Source organism: Labeo rohita, chromosome 8 (assembly GCF_022985175.1).
Source record: "Labeo rohita strain BAU-BD-2019 chromosome 8, IGBB_LRoh.1.0, whole genome shotgun sequence".
Lineage (NCBI taxonomy): Eukaryota > Metazoa > Chordata > Actinopteri > Cypriniformes > Cyprinidae > Labeo > Labeo rohita.
Window position 1 is genome coordinate 27,061,437 of NC_066876.1, and position 18,334 is coordinate 27,079,770.

The window sequence follows — 18,334 nt, forward strand, 5'->3', positions numbered from 1 at the left end:
TTATTTCATTATTTTACATACTTGGTTTCATTGCCCGAAACCAGCTCCAGCATAAGGCTAAAAGCAGCCTAGCATTATCAAAAACATCATCACTGATCAGCCTAGACTATTCTAGTGCAAGTTTATGCATTTTAAAAAACACTTGTGTTATAAGTGAAGCTATCTACACTGTATGAATAAATGTCTTACCACACACTGCACACGGCGCGTTGTGGCTCCGACGCAGCAACCGGAGTAGATTGTGGCTTCGTCATGTTTCGACCCCCTGTACTGCACACGTTTACGGTGCGTTACTGCTCTGAAGCAGCCACTCTTTTTAAAAACAAAATATCTCCCTTTGGAGTGGACTTTGAGATTTGTAACTTTGTTGATCTTTTTTTATGCCCAGAGATTCACACCACACACTGACTAAAATTCAAAAAGTGAAAACGCATAATAGAACCCCTTTAATTAATTAATTAATTTATTTATTTATTTATTTACTTTCTTATTAGTATGTAATATATGAAAAAAATATTTAATTTTTGAAATTTTTGGAAGGAAGTCTCTTCTGCTCTTCTGCATTTATTTGATCCAAAGTACAGCAAAAACTATACAATTTAAAAATATATATATTTTACTATTTAAAATAACTGTTTACTGCTTGTATATATTATAAAATGTAATTTATTTCTGTGATTTCAAACCTGTATTTTTAGCATCATTACTCCAGTCACATGATCCTTCAGAAATCATTCTAATAATATGATTTGCTGCTCTAAAAACAGCCTAGGAGAATTTTTTAGGGTTCAGAAGAACAGCATTTATCTGAAATAGAATCTTTTGTAACATTATAAATGTCTTTGTCATCATCAATTTTTATCAATTTAAAGCATCTTTGCTAAATAAAAGTATCAATTTTAATAATTATACTGACTCCAATCTTTTAAAAGGTATAGTGTATAATATTACAAAAGCTTTTTATTTCAGATAAATGCTGATCTTTGGATCTTTCTATTCATCAAAGAATCCTGAAAAAAATGTACTCAACTGTTTTAGATATTGATAATAATAATAATAAATGTTTTTTTGAACAGCCAATCAGCATATTAGTATGATTTTTAAAGGATCATGTGACACCTAAGACTGGAGTAATGATTCTGAAAATTTACCTTTGATCACAGGAATAAATTACATTTTAAAATATATTCAAATAGAAAGCAGTTATTTGAAATAGTAAAAATATTTCACAATATTACTGCTTTTGCTGTATTTTGGATCAAATAAATGCAGGCTCAGTGAGCAGAAGAGACTTTTTAAAAAAAAAAAACATTAAAAATCTTTTGACTGGTAGTATATATTAAGTGAAAACCACCCAGATCTCTTACTTTGGCTAAATCTAGAAGTGAACAGGAACTAGCAGACACTTGCTAAAAGTATCCTGTCAGAATGACATGTTCAGCTGAATATTTCATTGTGTCATTTTTGTGAACCAACTCAGTGGCAGCGTCATGTCTCTGACCTGCTCAGATTTCTTACCCCACCATCCATTTCACATCCCATCTGTGTCATCCACCCCTCTTCCTAATGCATTCACCCGGTCTGGATGCTGCCGGGAATCCCTCCCCCCCTCCCCCATTCCTACAGAACCCAAGATTTACACTCTCAATGTGCTGAACAGCTCTCTGATGAATGAGTCTAGACTGAGACCTCGGAGAGCTTCTCCCTCATGCTTACTTTGCTTTTATACAGTACGCGTTATTTACACGGACACCGCTCTGGACCGGTTAATGTGCATTGCTAATCATCTCCCGACTCTAGAAGCTTCCTGATTGGTCGGGCTAATTGTGGCTTGAGGGACGAGAGCGCTGGTGGAGAGACTGGGGCGGCTTGGAGGGTTTTCCTTCATCTCAGAGGATCTGGTTGAACTTAGCAAGGGGGCAGGGGGAGCGAACGGATGGTTGTAAGAGGCTTTTATGTGCTGCGTTTCATGTTTTCACTTTGTGTCTCTTTCCCAGCATGCATCATTCCTGCTTAACGGGTTCTGCCGCTCGGCTGTCCTCCTGCAATCCCACCCACACACTTCAGCCTTTTAATAGAGCGTGCCAGCGAGAGCGAATAATCACCCGCTCTAATTTACTCAGGATGATGGGTCCTCGTAAAAACCTCCAACAACAGAGCGTTTCCCGCGCCTCTTTATTGCCGCCAGGCGTACAGTTTAATTCAGCTGTGATGATTGAGATCTCCATGTAGAGGGGAGATAAGGGACTCGCACCCATGTTTGCTAGCGCAGTGACAATGCTAACAGCAAGACGGGGGCGATAAATAGCATTGAGGCGGTTAAATGGATTGTAAAATGAGAGGTCATACAGCTGCCGGTCGAGGAATCGCTGTTTGCCACCAGTAACCCTCTAATGAGAGATGATATCGCTCACTCTGGACAATACAAGCAATGCTCTCTCTCTCTCTCTGTGCTGTAAAATCATGTACATGCTCAGTTGAAATTGGCTTTCTTGCATTGTAATCCTATTGGGAAAGAATTGGGAATGAAAAAACTTTTAGCTTTTTATTCCAAAAGACTAGACAGATGAATCCTCTTCCTGCAGGGCTTTTTGGGTAAAACAATACACAGTTTGATCCCTTGATCCATAAGCACAGTCAGGTCTGGTAAATCTAGGCACCCAGAGGGAAAATGTTATATTCATGTAAGCATGTCAAGAGAGAGTACGACAGAGAGCAGGGCTGTATGTTAACTTTTTTTTGCACATAGCGCTGGTGCTATAGAGGTTGAAAGTTTTCAACCTCTCCTAAAACAGGTTTACATGTATGCAGGGTCAAAAAACAATTTAGTTTTCTCCAAAAATACATGACGTGCATGGCTTGTGCGTCAGTGGTGTGCTCTGCTGCGCGTGCGCTTTGGTCGATGCAGAAACAAGCCGTCCTTGTGCGGTGCAAGCAATTGAAATGAATCATGAAATTGATGACTCGTTCAGGCGATTGTGAGCCGACTCTTTTTTTTGATAGACAATAACTTTATTTATTGTGCACTTTTGGCTTCACAACTTTGCAGATAGTTTATGTTCACATACATAGTATGTGCAGTGTGAGTACAGCAGTGAGTGATTTTTTATTTTTTTTTCTGTTTTGTTGTTTTATTAACATTAAAAGAAAAGTTCACCCAAAACTGAAAATTTTGTAATTTGTCTATCAGTTCTGTTCGTGTTTTATTTTTACACCATCATTTACTCATTCTCAAGTTGTTTTAAACCTGAATTAGTTTCTTTCTTCTGCTGAACATAAACGTTATGTTGAAGAATGTGGGTAACCAAACCCACATAGTATTTCCCCCTCTACTATCAAATGTGGACCAATTACTGTTTAGTTATTCACATTATTCGAAATATCTTCTTTTGTGTTCAGCACAAGAAAGAAATCAATATAGGTTTGGGACAACATGTGAGTGAGCAAAATGACAGACATTTTATTTTTGGGTGAATTATTCATGACAGGTGGCACCATGTTTAGTTCTGTTGCTTTAAGAGCTGCACGCATCTGTTTCTCTGTCAACTGCATGCACTTCAGGTAGGCGCGTTTAGAAAAAGCGCAAGTCAGAGCAGCATGTGAATTAAATGTTTAACCGGCAAGGCTTTAAAGCAGTTGCAGTAGAGATGTAACTCTACTGCTGAATTAACATTTGATGTGAACGTATGTCACGCTGTACGGTATATTGAGGTGGATATGCCAGAACTGCAACTGACTGAATGTGCGCTGTTGCACAATACTACGATATTTCTTCAAAAGAAGATTGTGGAATTTTAATCTTCCACAATAAAAAATTCTCATATCGCACACCCATAACTACTTAGTATAATCACACACACAAACAAGCACAACGAAATCAGTTCACACTTCTAACCAGCTGTGTTATGAACATGTGAAAATGTATCGCACACGTGCTACGGTGGTAAATTTATTCATCGCACAGACCTGATTTTTCTGTAGCATGTGCGACAAATATGTCACACTGTACAGCCCTGGAGAGAGAGAGAAATAAACCTAGATAAGCAAAAGAATGTTAGTTGCAGCCTTATAGGATCGATGTGCAGGATTTATATGCAGGATTTAACAGATAGCAAGCTCCTTAGTCAGGAAAACCGTGCTGATATCAGGGTTCTATACTGCACTTTCTAAATTAAAGCACTGAAAGTCACTGAGTTTTATGCCTGAGACCAAACAGATTGAAAAGAAAACAATATTAAAACTGTATAAATATGATACAACCTATAGTTTTTTTTATGGGATTTAAAAAGATAGTTCACCCAAAAATGAAAATTCTGTCATTAATTAATCACCCTCATGTCGTTCCAAACCTGTAAGACCTTCATTCATTTTTGATGAAATCCAAGAGCTTTCTGACCCTGCATAGACAGCAACGCAGAAATTTAGTTTGGTGTCATATTTGAAACAGGATTTTTATGTTTGTTGTTTTTATTATTTTTATTATGATACAGGACAGTGTGGAGCTCTTACTCAAGGAAGGAAAAAAACTAAATTTTATTCGGCATGCATTTTGGTGCAGTTGCTGATACTTATGTGGTAGATGTAATTCTGATAGCTTGTGATGTAAATCAATGAGACCTTTATAACAGACTATTTAAAATGCACATAAATATCATAGTTTATTGATCAAAGCTCTTTGGTTAGGAGTAACCAAAGTAAGGAGTAGTTCACTTCCAGAACAAAAATTTACAGATGTACTCGCCCCCTTGTCATCCAAGATGTTTAAGTCTTTCTTTTTTCAGTTGTAAAAATTATTTTTTTGAGGAAAAAATTTCATGATTTTTCTCCATATAATGGACATCAGTTTTGCCCGAGTTTGAACTTCCAAAATGAAGTTTAAATGCAGCTTCAAATGGCTCTAAAAGATCCCAGCCAAGGAAGAGTTCACGCAGACCTAGAAAAGACGAGCGTTTGAGGTTAAAAAGTGTATAAATTGTATTTTTTATTATTTATTTTTTTTAAATAGAAGATAACTGATCGTTTTGCTAGATAAGACCCTTATTCTTTGGCTGGGATCTTTAGAGGGTATTAAAAATAACCTGCAATTGTGCTGTTAGTATACTAAACTGGTATACTAAAAGTCTGCTTAATTGGAACAACTAATTTTGTAATTAATGCACTTTAATTGTGCGGAAGCAGTGCTTAAGTCCAACTTAAAATATACTTAAGTATATTTAATTGCGCTAAAGTTGCACTGTTACAAGTATACTTTAGGTACACTTTAAATTTTGCATTTAAAAACCGATATTATTTAAAGATCATACAATCCTCATCAATAGTGACAATGAAACGTATTTTAGGCTTAATATTAAAAAATGTACATTGTGCACAAGTAGTGCTCTTAATAAAGTTTAATTACAAATTTTATACCAATAATCTAGCGATATGTCGGTAAATATGGTAATAGGCTTGAACAATACTTAGTATAAAATAAATGCATTTTAAATCTATTACTTTTTTTAAAAAAGAGCTTTTTCTGAACAAGTATATATCAGACAACAGAAGGCGTGCAGAAAATTGTATACAAAGGGTTTCTCAGCAAAATGTTGATCATAATTTAGAGGCCTTAGACATTTGTATGCCTTTTAGGGGTGACATCCATAAACAAAACTAAATGATATTAAATGTAGCATGGCTCTAGGACACCAAGGCGGTGGGTTTTATTTCTTTTGATATTGATACACACACTGCACCTTCATTGTGTTTGTCTGGTCTCGTCCACCTCTCTCATTTCTCTCTAAAGTGAGTCTCCTGCTGAAGTCATGTTCCTTTGTGTCCGGGTCATGACAGAGCCATAAAGCCATTGTAAGGCTAACGAGGGCTCTCACAGTGAACAGCAGGACGACACCACTTAAGACATCACACAGGGCTTCCTCTGTTACCATGACAACACAGGCCTAATGAGTATACATGCTTTTCTTGTAACAAGCTTTGCTATTTGTTTCAATTTTCTTGGCATATCCTGTTTAAGGTGACATGAAATGGTATTTATGACTTATTTAATGTATGTAACGTGACGTATTTGAAGCGTTCAGTGGGAAATGGATCTTTATCCATATGGATTTGATTGTATTGTGGATGTTATGTGATAGTATTTATTCATGCCCACACAGCCTTGGTGGTGTTATCAGCAGAAAAGACAAGTAGAAAAAAAAACCTGCATTAGAATGTTTAAAAAAATATTTAATGTAGCTTTTGAGGCTAAACAATAAATCAGACATCTGATTTATCATGAACACTGGAGATGTGGTGAACTTGAATATTTTGTTGTAGCTGTACATGGGCTATATTTGTCATTTAGGGGAACAGGTGTTCATGGGTGTAGAAAGGAGATGGAAGGGGTCAGAGGTCATCCTGGGTCATTACGTCTCTCTCTTTGTTGTCAACATGTGTAGATTCCTCAGAAGCAATCGCATATGCTCATAAAAAGAAGCTTTGAAAACGCATTGCACATAATAATAAATTCTTTGAGCTCCATTTGTTAATGTTGAGTTGCAAATTAAGTGTTTGTTTACAAAATATACATTGTAAGCCAGTGATATTTTAAGTGTTCATTGTTTTTTTGGGCCATAGTAATGTCAATTTCTGTTAGTCTTTTTTCAACAAACCATGTTGATGGATTAAATCCACTGAACTTAAAAGGTTACTCCACCCAAAAAAGAAAAATTTGTCATTAATCACTTACCCCCATGACATTCCAAACCAGTAAAAGCTTCGTTCGTCTTTGGAACACAATTCAAGATATTTTGGATGAAAACCGTGAGGCTTTTGACTGTCCCATTGACTGCCAGGTAAATACCACTGTCAAGGCCCAGAAAAATATGAAAGACATCATCAAAATAGTCCATCTGCCATCAGTGGTTCATTCTGAATTTTATGCAAACTGCGTACGCTATTCTGTCAACCGGTCCGCACCACACGGATACGCTGTTTACATTCAAATCAAAGCATAAATAAACGTAAGACGTATCCTTGTAGTGCAGCTGACGCAGAACAGCGTACGCAGTTTGCGCACAGCGGATATTCTCCAAAATGGCACTACCGTGATGCAGATGAATTGCTGAAGAAAGTCAATATTTTGATTTTCTTTGTGTACAAAATGTATTCTCGTAACTTCATAAAATTCAGATTGAACTACTGATGGCAAATGGACTATTTTAACGATGTCTTTCATACTTTTCTGGGTCTTGACAGTGGTATTTTTTTTGGCAGTCAATGGGACAAGTCAAAATCCTCCCGGTTTTCATCCAAAATATCTCAAATTGTGTTCCAAAGATGAAACAAAGCTTTTATTGTTTTGAAACGACATGGGGGTAAGTAATTAATGACAAAATTGTCATGTTGGGGTGGAGTAACCCTTTAAGTGTAACCATAGAACCCACAAACTCAGATGTGTTTAAGGAGTCTGACTTTTCTTATATGCAAAGGCAAAGATATTTGATGCATAGTCTGTATAACCTTAAGTAGATGCGAACAGTTGTATCTGATTAATATCTTGTAATAGATGCTAAAAGCTTTTACCTGACTCTGGCTTATTTATAGAGAGAGACAACTTCGACAGCCAAATGCTTCAGGCATCCTTCTTTTACTAAAGACAGCAGAGCGGAAGAGACAGACAGCTGCGCTGTAAAACATGTTTAAACCGCAAACATTTATCTTAGCTTTTGCAGTCTACATTTGACCATAAATACATTAATACATGTATTTATGTTATGATTTGAAATATGGAATTTAGGATTTGGTGATTGAAGCTCCAAACAGTGGTTTTATAACTCCTTCTGGCCTTAAAGAGTCAATGTAAAAGATAGAGGCTGTGAGTGTTAATGTGAGTTTTGGGACATATGAATCTCTAATCTGAGTGGATCAGTGCTCACTGCTGAATAGGAAAATGTTTCAGATTTACATCTTTGTGTTTTGTCTCTTTCAGTCACAGATGAAGACACCGTCAAACGGTACTATGCCAAGTTTGAGGAGAAGTTCTTTCAGACGTGTGAAAAGGAGCTTTCCAAGATCAACACATTCTATTCAGGTATTGTTTTACCTACATGCCTTTTTGTTAATGTTGAAAAAAAGCTACAGAAGATGTTTCCCAGAAGACAAAATAATTTAAATTTACCCTGATCTTCAAATTCAAAAAGTTTTCTCCCCCGCCTCTTAATGCATTGTGTTTCCTTCTGAAGCATCAGTGATCGTTTAGACCCGCTGTAATAGTTGAATATGAGTCCCTCAGTTGTCCTCAGTGTGAAAAGATGGATCTCAAAATCATACAGTCATTGTCGGAAAGGGTTCAAATACACAAAAATGCTGAAAAACCAAAGAATTTGTGGGACCTGAAGGATTTTTGTGAAGAGCAGCGGGCAGTTTAACTGTTCAGGACAAACCAGGTACCCATGAATAACTATCACTAAACAAAAAAACTAGGCAGCTGTGGATCATTCAGGTAACAGCACAGTATTTAAAATCAAGTGTCTGTAAACTTTTGAACAAGGTTATTTTTATAAAACCAATTATTATTCTCTCTTTTCAACTATATGTAAACATTTTTTATGCAAAATATCTTATTCAGGTTAGTACTTCACACAAAATTAAAGTGTAAATGTGGCCCTGGACCACAAAACCAGTCATAAAGATGATTTTTTTTGAAATTGAGATTTATACATCATATGAAAGCTGAATAAATAAGCTTTGTTCTATGTCCCTGTTTTGAAAGGACAATATTTGGGCGAGGTACAGCTATTTAAAAATCAGGAATCTGAGGGTGCAAAAAAATCTAAATACTGACAAAATCGCCTTTGAAGTTGTCCAAATGAAGTTCTTAGCAATGTATATTACTAATCAAAAATTGGAACATGATTTTAATATCCTAATGATTTTTGGCATAAAAGAAAAATTGATCATTTTGCCTGATATTACCGATATTTGCCGGTATTTTTGGCTATTGCTACAAATATACCTGTGCTACTTAAGACTGGTTTTGTGGTCCAGGGTCACATATATCCTCAAATCAGTCTTGCAGTAACATTTTTGAGGATTGCATGAGAGCTTTGTTGAAGATTAACTAGTTATCTTTTAATAAACCAAACTGTTTGGCTACGATTATTGAGTTCTTTCTGTAACTCATAAATAGCACTGTGGAAACTGTCTTTGTGTGGTTGAACTGCAGTGGCCAGCTAAATGCCGTCAAGGGATTCCCTGTGCATGAGCTCTGGGTGTACAGCACTATTTGGGAACATGATGTAATAGGTAATGCCTGCCGTAGTCATTTTGACATGTGTCAAGGGGAATAGACTATGTTTGGACTGATAATATATGCGCACTGCAACATAAGCTGTGTTGTTCATGGGAGCCAGAATGACTGAGCTCTACTGCCTCTAGTGGTTTGTTAGGGGATTGCGTGACAAACAAGTATTTAAAGCAGGAGTTTAATGCTTTGTTTTCATATTGATGCATTGTTAGCATGCATTGTGCATGAGAATATAACAGTAGCTAATTCTCCCTCTAAATCAAAATTTCAGAATGAGCTGAGACAGATGGATCAGCATTTATTCTGAAACAAAGAAGCAGAAGCGCATTAATAATTTAACATGAAAGCATCAATTCTGCTTATTATGTGGGTTTAGTCTTTTTGTACTCCAGTTGCCAGTGAAAATCATTCACTCCCTCAGTGCTGCAGGTTTGACAGGCGGACCAAAATAAACTCTAATCGAGTTGCCCAGCCAAAGAAAGCTGGCAAGTCCATTAAGATGGAAAAATCTCTGACCCCATATTTTTATTTTTCCCTTGCGGAAAAACACATTGATGTTTTTTCCACAAGGACAGAATAAGACAAAATAAAGTTTTATTTTCTCATATTTTGTTGGATACAATATGACACATTATTTAAACATAAATACTAATTTAGTTTTTCAGCTCTGCAGATAATGTTCATGCATACACATGCTGGTTTTTATGTAGGCCTAGTGAAATGCAAGGCATCATATATGATGCCCTTTAGAATTGAAATCTATATTAGGATGGCAGCCGCTGTTAGTGCTCTATAACTAATTCTGTCTAGTTGACCCAGACTGTGTTATGGCTGAGACCCCTGCCTCCCCCCTAAATGGTCCTGAATTAACAACATAGCTTCTAAACCTTGAGTACATGCAGTCTTTGTCCCAGTGGACGAGATCTGCTAAGCACATAAATTCTTAGCACCATCTTAGCCACGTTCAGCCTGCAGAAGCACAGACCTTAGTCAGGCTATTATAGTTGACTGGAAACTATATTTACATTTCTGTTGTGCAGTCTATTCGATATGTTGTTTTTTTTTTAAGGACAAATCTTTGTTCACAGCCAATGTTGTTCCACACTTACTGTATTAAACTGATGTCTGTTTGTTTTTCTGTGTTGTTTGCAAATTCTGCTTGTCAGCTGTTTTAACTTGTCTGCTAGATACTTTTTCAAACTGGCTAACATCTTCAAGAATTTTTTTTTATCTTTTTGCCATGTATGCCGTTTTTTAAAAATGTTTATTCATGTTTATGAATTTATTCCTATGGAAGCCCGTTTCCGCCACTGAATTAAAAAAATAAAAAAGGTAATTACGACTTTTATCTCACAATTCTGACTTTTTTTTTCTCAAAATTTTATGATACAGACTTGCCTTTCTCACCTTTTTTCCTCACAGTTGAGATATAAACATGCCGTTCTGAGAAAAAAAAAATCACAATTGTAAAATATAACCTTGCAATTTGGTTTTTTTTTTCCTCAGAATTGCATGATACAGACTTGCATTTCTGACTTTTTTCCTCACAATTGTGATATAAACTTGCAATTCTGAGAAAAAAATCACAATTGTGAGAGATAAACTTGTAACTGTGACATTTTCTCAGAATTGCATGATACAAACTTACATTTCTGACTTTTTTGTCACAATTGTGAGATATAAACTTGCAATTTTGAGAAAAAAAATCACAATTGTGAAATATAAATTTGAAATTGTGACTTTTTTCTCAGAATTGTGAGATATAAACTTGCAATTGCGCTATATAGTCAGAATTGCGGTATATGAATTTGCAATTGTGTGAAATAAAGTGTTTGAGTGATATAAAATTACAATTGTGAGATATAAAGTCAAAATTGCAAGATATAATCTTGCAATTCTGGGAAAAAAATCACAACTGTGAGATATAAACTCACAATTTTGACTTTTTCCCCCGAAAACTTTGTGATATACTCGTATTGGTGAGTTTATATCTTACAATCCTGAGAAGAAAAGTCAGAATTGCAAGTTTGTATCACAGGCTTCCATATATTCCTGTCTTGCGGTTACCTGTAAGGAAAATATTTAACATTTAATGACTAAATATTACATTTATATGCATGAAAAATGTATAATAATAAATACTGTTCAAAAAATAATAATATTAAATAAATGTATATTAAATATATTGAATAATTTTTTAAATAAAAAAATACATTTCTATGTATTATAAATATAAGTATAAAATAAATTAACATTTATATACATATTACAAAATGTATATAATTGTATTTTAAATACAATAAAAATATATATTTATATAAATATATTTTACAAATATTTTGTAAATTTCACTGAAAATTCATTTAAAAATTACATTTGTAATTTTTGTGTGTGTGTGTGTGTGTGTGAATGTTTACTCCAGTGAAATATTGCAGATAGACTGCCCTGGGAAAGACATGTTAGTAAAGAAAACTGGATGATTAATGCCTTTAGGACAAAGTGTGACAGTTCTCCTCACTCCCTTTTTTATCTTGGACTCCTCAGTCCCTTACTAAAGGTTATAACCCATACGCCTGCAGGACTCCCAGTATTTACATGTCTGCCGAACATAATATCCCTTTTCCTTTCCTCTGAAAGTGAGATGGGTGAGCAGGGCCCTGTTCACCAAACTGCGCTGGGATGGAGGCCAGCGTGGATAATGCTGTCTGAGATATCGCCTTTACAGGAAGAGGCTCATCTCTAACAGGAAATCTGTCTGCTTTACTTTCCAGTTGATGGGTAGAATGAGGGATTTATTTGTCATGCAAAGTGGATTCTGGCGCATTTCATTGCATGGTTGTAAGCCAAGCAGGCTTTATGTCTCTCAATGGGCACAGTCAGATAGTTTTTAATGCATTTAAGATGTAATTTTTCCGCCCTGGTGTACAACCATGCTTTTTGTCCTCCATGTTCCATCAAAGGCCATAAATTAAAGGAAATTGTAACTGTCCATGAAACTTAATGATTAATATTGTCTTCTCTTTTTCGATCTTCACAGAGAAACTGGCTGAGGCACAGCGTCGATTTGCAACTTTGCAGAATGAGCTGCAGACGTCTCTGGATGCCCAGCGGGAGAGCAACGCTCCAGGGCTGCGCAGTCGCCGCAAAACGGTGTTTCCTTTGTCCAACAAAGAGCGCAACAAACATCGCAACATTAAAGACCTGCAGCTGGCCTTCAGCGAGTTCTACCTCAGCCTCATCCTCCTGCAGAACTACCAGGTCTGAGATTTGTCATGTTTTTTGTTGTTGTTTGTCTCCTGTTGTGAATGTTGTCCTGACTCCCTCTTGGGTTTCTTGACCTTTCCGCTGTCTTCTTTTATTTTTTTGTTGTTCTATGCTGGCGAAATGACACCCAAAGCTCAATATATGCTGGTCTTTTCAGCTGGATTCTCATTCATATTACTTTCATTCCTCTGCACATATTATTTTCTCCACTTATTCTTTTTTCTTCCAGCAGTCACAAGTTTGGATGCAATTCACACATCTGGATACAGCTGGATATTATTGATTAAAATGTGTGTGTGTGTGTACTTGTTTTTGCTACATTGTGGGGACCAAATGTCCCCACAAGGATAGTAAAACCTGAAATTTTTGACATTGTGGGGACTGGCTTGTGGTCCCCATGGGTACAAAAGCTTATAAATCATACAGAATGAGATTTTTTGAGAAAGTAAAAATGCAGAAAGTTTTCTGTAAGGGTTAGGCTAAGGGGACAGAAAATACAGTATGGACAGTATACAAACCATTGCGCCTATGGAGAGTCCCCACAAAGATAATAAACCAGGCGTGTGTGTGTGTGTGTGTGTGTATATATATATATATATATATATATATATATATATATATATATATATATATGTATATGTATATATATATGTATATGTATATGTATATGTATATGTATATGTATATATATATATATATATATATATATATGTATATGTATATGTATGTGTGTATATATGTGTGTGTGTGTTAGTTAATAAAATTAGTCGTTCATTGTTTGTACATGTTAATTCACAATGCATTAACTAATGTAAACAAGCACAACTTGTGATTTTAATAATGCATAGTAAATGCTGAAGATTAATAAATGCTGTAGAAGCATTGTTCATTCTTAGTTCATTTTAACTAATGTAGTTATCTAATGTTAACTAATGAACCTTATTGTAAAGTGTTACTATTTATTTCAGATTTTTACTATTTAATTAATTATTAGCTTTTTGTCAGCTTAACAATAATTTTCCAGGGTTGAAAAACCCTGATCAAAATGTTGATGTTCAGATTCTTAAAATATGTTTTATAAACAAATATTGATTTTTGCATGCATATAAATTTGTTTACAAAGGTGATGATGGATGATTTAGACTAGGGATGAAACAAAAAGCAGTCAGCAGGTGTCCATTATACATGTGACCTACTTTAATACTGTTGAAAAATATATATTTATCCCAGGATGCACCAGACGTCCAAAGTGCACAGACTAGAGCTGGAATATATATTTTATTGCATAATTTTTTTTTTTTTTTAAATGTCTAACTATTTTATTCCATTATTCTAAATAGCAATAATAATAACTGGATTGATATGAAAATTTATCTATCTTTTCTTTTAGAAAAAGGACAAGAATTCTTAATTTCACGTCTTAATTTCATTGCATACAGAATCTGAACTTCACTGGATTCCGTAAGATTCTGAAGAAACATGACAAGATTCTGGACACACAGCGTGGAGCCGATTGGCGTGTGGCTCACGTGGAGGTGGCTCCGTTCTACACCTGTAAGAAGATCACACAGCTCATCTCAGAGACCGAGGTAGACTGCCTGGCTCCACATTTGGACTTCTGACTTCCTGCTCGTATCATGTTCAGATTGTATTAGTGTTACTGTAAACTCCCATAGCTGCTGAAAATGATAAATGATGCTTAAACCCCTGAAGTTCATTTAATGAAGCAGAATTCAGGCAGAAATGACTAAACTAAAGTAATGTTTCTGACATTTGACCCTTGTGTGCCCAGGCTCTGGTGACCACAGAGCTGGAAGGAGGTGACCGTCAGAAGGCCATGAAGAGGCTGAGGGTGCCACCTCTTGGAGCAGCACAGGTGAGGAAAAAAACTCTGAAAGTACATGCAGATACACACGTATCCCACACACGCAGCAATTGTGTAACGTCCTGGTCATCCACCTGTTAAGTTTGGTGTCTGAGAGCTCATTTTAAAAACTCTATCTATCTACCAACCCAGAAAACGTCTAATAGGACAACCTAGTAACTTGGTTTTGGTTAGCCATTCTCTGCAAGCTTGTGAAAAAATGAGCGTGTCAGATTTCGCTTCTCCCGTGACGTAGGAAGTCCCAGCCTCAGAGGAGACCAGAGAGCAGTGGATTTATTGATTCATTTACTGTATATTACACTGGTGCCACACAGATCTAATGAAAACGTGACAAGTTTTGTAACTCCTGTGTGTTTTTAACATAAAATTGTGTGTATTTGACAGTTTAAGCACAATAAGACATGAAAGAAACCTTAGTTTAGTACTCACATGCCATGTGACAGCCACTTTCTGTGTGCATTCTTCGGATGTGTGTGCTTAGAAAACCCATAGATCAGAAGTTTTAAAATGCATGATTTCAGCACAATAGATGTGATAATCAAAACCAAACAGATGTTTATTGGCAGTGTATTTGAGTTACAGGCTGTAAAGGCACAGCTGTATTCTGGAAAAGGGGGCGGGGAGCAGCACCTCATTTGCATTTAAAGAGACATGCGCAAAAACAGTGTGCTTCCACTGCTTGCACTCAAAATGAGCATTTTCAAAATGAAATAATAAAAAAAATAATAAGCTATTTTGAAACATCACAGACACATTCTGGGGACACCTGAGACTTATATTACGTATTGTAAAAAGGGGCATAATAGGTTTCTTTTAACACTGAACATCTGGTTGATCTAAACTTTCTATTATATTCTTTAGCCATTCACAAAAGTGGTACTTCTATTTAGGATCTCCGGACTTAACGAGTCTCAATAAAGTGCATGTAGTTTAATTTTATGATTATTTTAGTGATATGCAAAATACTAAAGCAAAACCCACATGGAAAGTGACAAATATGCTAGTTGAAGAATAACATAATAGCAGCAGCCCATGAAAAACATGTTGAAAAATATCTGCAGAGTCTTTTCATGCAGTATTTTTAGGTCTAGGTCAATAACAGTTGTGTAAGTACTCAGGAACTATATAATGCAAAAGGCAGCGTGGGTGGAGAGATACACCTGTGCTTGAAACATCACGTACAATACACTGCAGGAATAAAATACTGCTTTACCTGTAATAGAGAGAACATACTTGTTTCCCTATCCTTTGCATAACATAAATGTCAAATATGGTTTGCTTGTAGAGCTTAAAAAATGAAGGTCAACATGCTTGCTTGAATTACTAACTCAAACAAGATCTACTAGCTGACTATTCAAGGTAAAAGTAATGACTGAACTTGAAATGTTAAGTTGCAGTCACTTAAAATATACCATTATTTTAACAATTACCCGAATGCAAAGGCTAACACAAAGCCATATTTTTCAATGTAGGTGTACATTGAGATTTGAAAAATAAATAAATAAATAAAAGATGCATTCCTTGATTCAAAATAAGAACTGCAGTAAAATGTGCCTTTTCTCTACATCAGCCTGCACCTGCCTGGACCACCTTTCGTGTGGGACTGTATTGTGGGGTCTTCATTGTCCTGGCTGTCTCCTTTGTCCTTACTGGTACAGTTTTTTAACCTTGTTACACACTTAGTCCATATGCATCTTTTCATCCAGTGTATAAATTCCAAGGCTTACATATGATAGTACAGTGCAGGACATTCATACAACGTTGTTAATAATCCAACTGCGTGGCTGATCCTTCCCTCTCAGGTGTTTTTATCATTCAAAATAAGAACATCTGGCCACTGGTGCGCATCTATCGTGGCGGTTTCCTGTTGGTTCAGTTTCTCTTCCTCTTGGGGATTAACACTTACGGCTGGAGGCAGGCGGGTGTCAATCATGTGCTGATCTTTGAGCTGAACCCTCGAAACAATCTTTCACATCAACATCTGTTTGAGGTGAGACACATTATGTTGAAGGGAACTTTATAGGAAGCTTATATATATACAGTTGAGGTCAAAAGTTTACACCCCCCTTTTAGAATCTGCAAAATGTTAATTAATTGACCAAAATAAGAGATCATACAAAATGCATGTTATTGTTTATTTCGTACTGACCTGAATAAGATATTCTGCATAAAAGATATTTACATATAGTCCACAAGAGATGCTCCAGAAGGAAAAACCATGCATTAAGAACTTTTTGAATTTAAAATCAGGGTAAATTGAACTTATTTTGTCTTCTGGGAAACATGTAAGTACCTTCTGTAACCTCTGAAGGGCATTACTAAATGAAAAAAATATGATGTTTAAGCAAAATAAGGAAAATGTACAATCTTCATTCTGTTTAAAAGTTTTCACCCTCCGGCTCTTAATGCATGGTTTTTCCTTCTGGAGCATCAGTGAGCATTTGAACCTTCTGTAATAGTTGCATATGAGTCCCTCAGTTGTCCTGTGTGAAAAGACAGATCTCAAAATCATACAGCCATTGTTGGAAAGGGTTCAAATACACAAAAATGCTGGAAAACCAGCATGAAGGATTTTTCTGAAGAACAGCAGGGAGTTTAACTGTTCAGGACAAGCAAGGGACTCATGAACAACTATCACTAAACAAAAAAAAAACACAGCTGTGGATCATTCAAGTAACAACACAGTATTAAGAATCAAGGGGATGTAAACTTTTGAACCGGGTCATTTTTATAAATTCAACTATTATTTTCTCTGGACTATGTGTAAACATCTTTTATCTGAAATATCTTATTCAGGTCGGTACTAAATAAACAAGTACGTGCATTTTATTTGATCCCTCTTACTTTGGTAAAACAATTAACATTTTGCAGATTCTAAAAGGGCAATGTAAACTTCTAACCTCAACTGTATACTGCCTTTTAAAAGTTGGGTCTGTTAGAAGTGCTTACAGGCTTAAGGCTTGCATTTATTTGATGAAAACTCCAGCAAAAACAGTAATATGGTGTTTTCTATTTTAATATATTTTAATGTAATTTATTTCTGTAATGGCAAAACTGAAATTTTAGCATCATTATTCCAGTCTTCAGTGTCACATGATCCTTAAAGTTGTGTTCACACTAGCAGCGACTTTTGTCGATGAGGTTGCAAACATTTTGGAGCCAAAAGACTAAATATAATATAAATATAAATTAAATCCGTACATACAAACAAAAACATATGAAAAGCAGAGCCTACTTTTTTCCATTGCGTATGTTTATGAGTCAGCGAGGAGAACGATCACATGAGCTCTAGCGTCTTCTGTCCTATTGGCTGTTCCTCCCGAAAGTCGCTCTTCATTTGCATAAAGTTGAGGGATTCTGAACTTGGTCGCATAAAGTTGGACACGCCCCATCCAGTCGCCAACGGTCGCTGGGGCTCGCTGTCACTCTTGTCACAGGAAATCGCCAGCTCTCTATTGAAATGAATGGGATTGTTTCGCTTTGTCCCTGCGTGTCGCTTGTAGTGTGAACGGAGCTTAAGAAATCATTCTAATTCATCTGGATGTTCAATTTGGTCTTTTTTCCTTTTCACTTTCTATAGATTGCTGGGTTTTTGGGGGTGTTGTGGTGTCTCAGCATCCTATCCTGTCTGTTTGCGGACCACATTTGGATCCCTATGCAGGCGAACCCCCTCATCCTCTACGGCTTCATGGTGCTCTTCCTCATCAACCCCTTCAAAACTGCCTACTACAAATCCCGTTTCTGGCTCATCAAACTTCTGGTGAGAGACAAAGCCATTATATTTTGGATAAAGCTTCTAATAGGTAAAAAAAAATTATAATAAATACGCCAACATAACATTGGCGGCAAGACTATTGCATGCTGTTAATTGGCTCCGTGCAGATAGATATCCAACATCCATT

The 18,334-nt window shown here is 36.1% G+C and overlaps 1 protein-coding gene across 1 annotated transcript in view; it reads left to right on the forward strand.

Moving 5' to 3' along the window:
* xpr1a (xenotropic and polytropic retrovirus receptor 1a) overlaps positions 1–18,334 on the forward strand; it is a 91,391-nt gene that overhangs the window by 54,635 nt on the left and 18,422 nt on the right. The window contains 7 exon segments of the mRNA XM_051116737.1: positions 7,967–8,068; positions 12,321–12,541; positions 13,987–14,136; positions 14,340–14,423; positions 16,003–16,084; positions 16,235–16,422; positions 18,013–18,192. Coding sequence (XP_050972694.1) covers positions 7,967–8,068; positions 12,321–12,541; positions 13,987–14,136; positions 14,340–14,423; positions 16,003–16,084; positions 16,235–16,422; positions 18,013–18,192 — 1,007 coding nt within the window.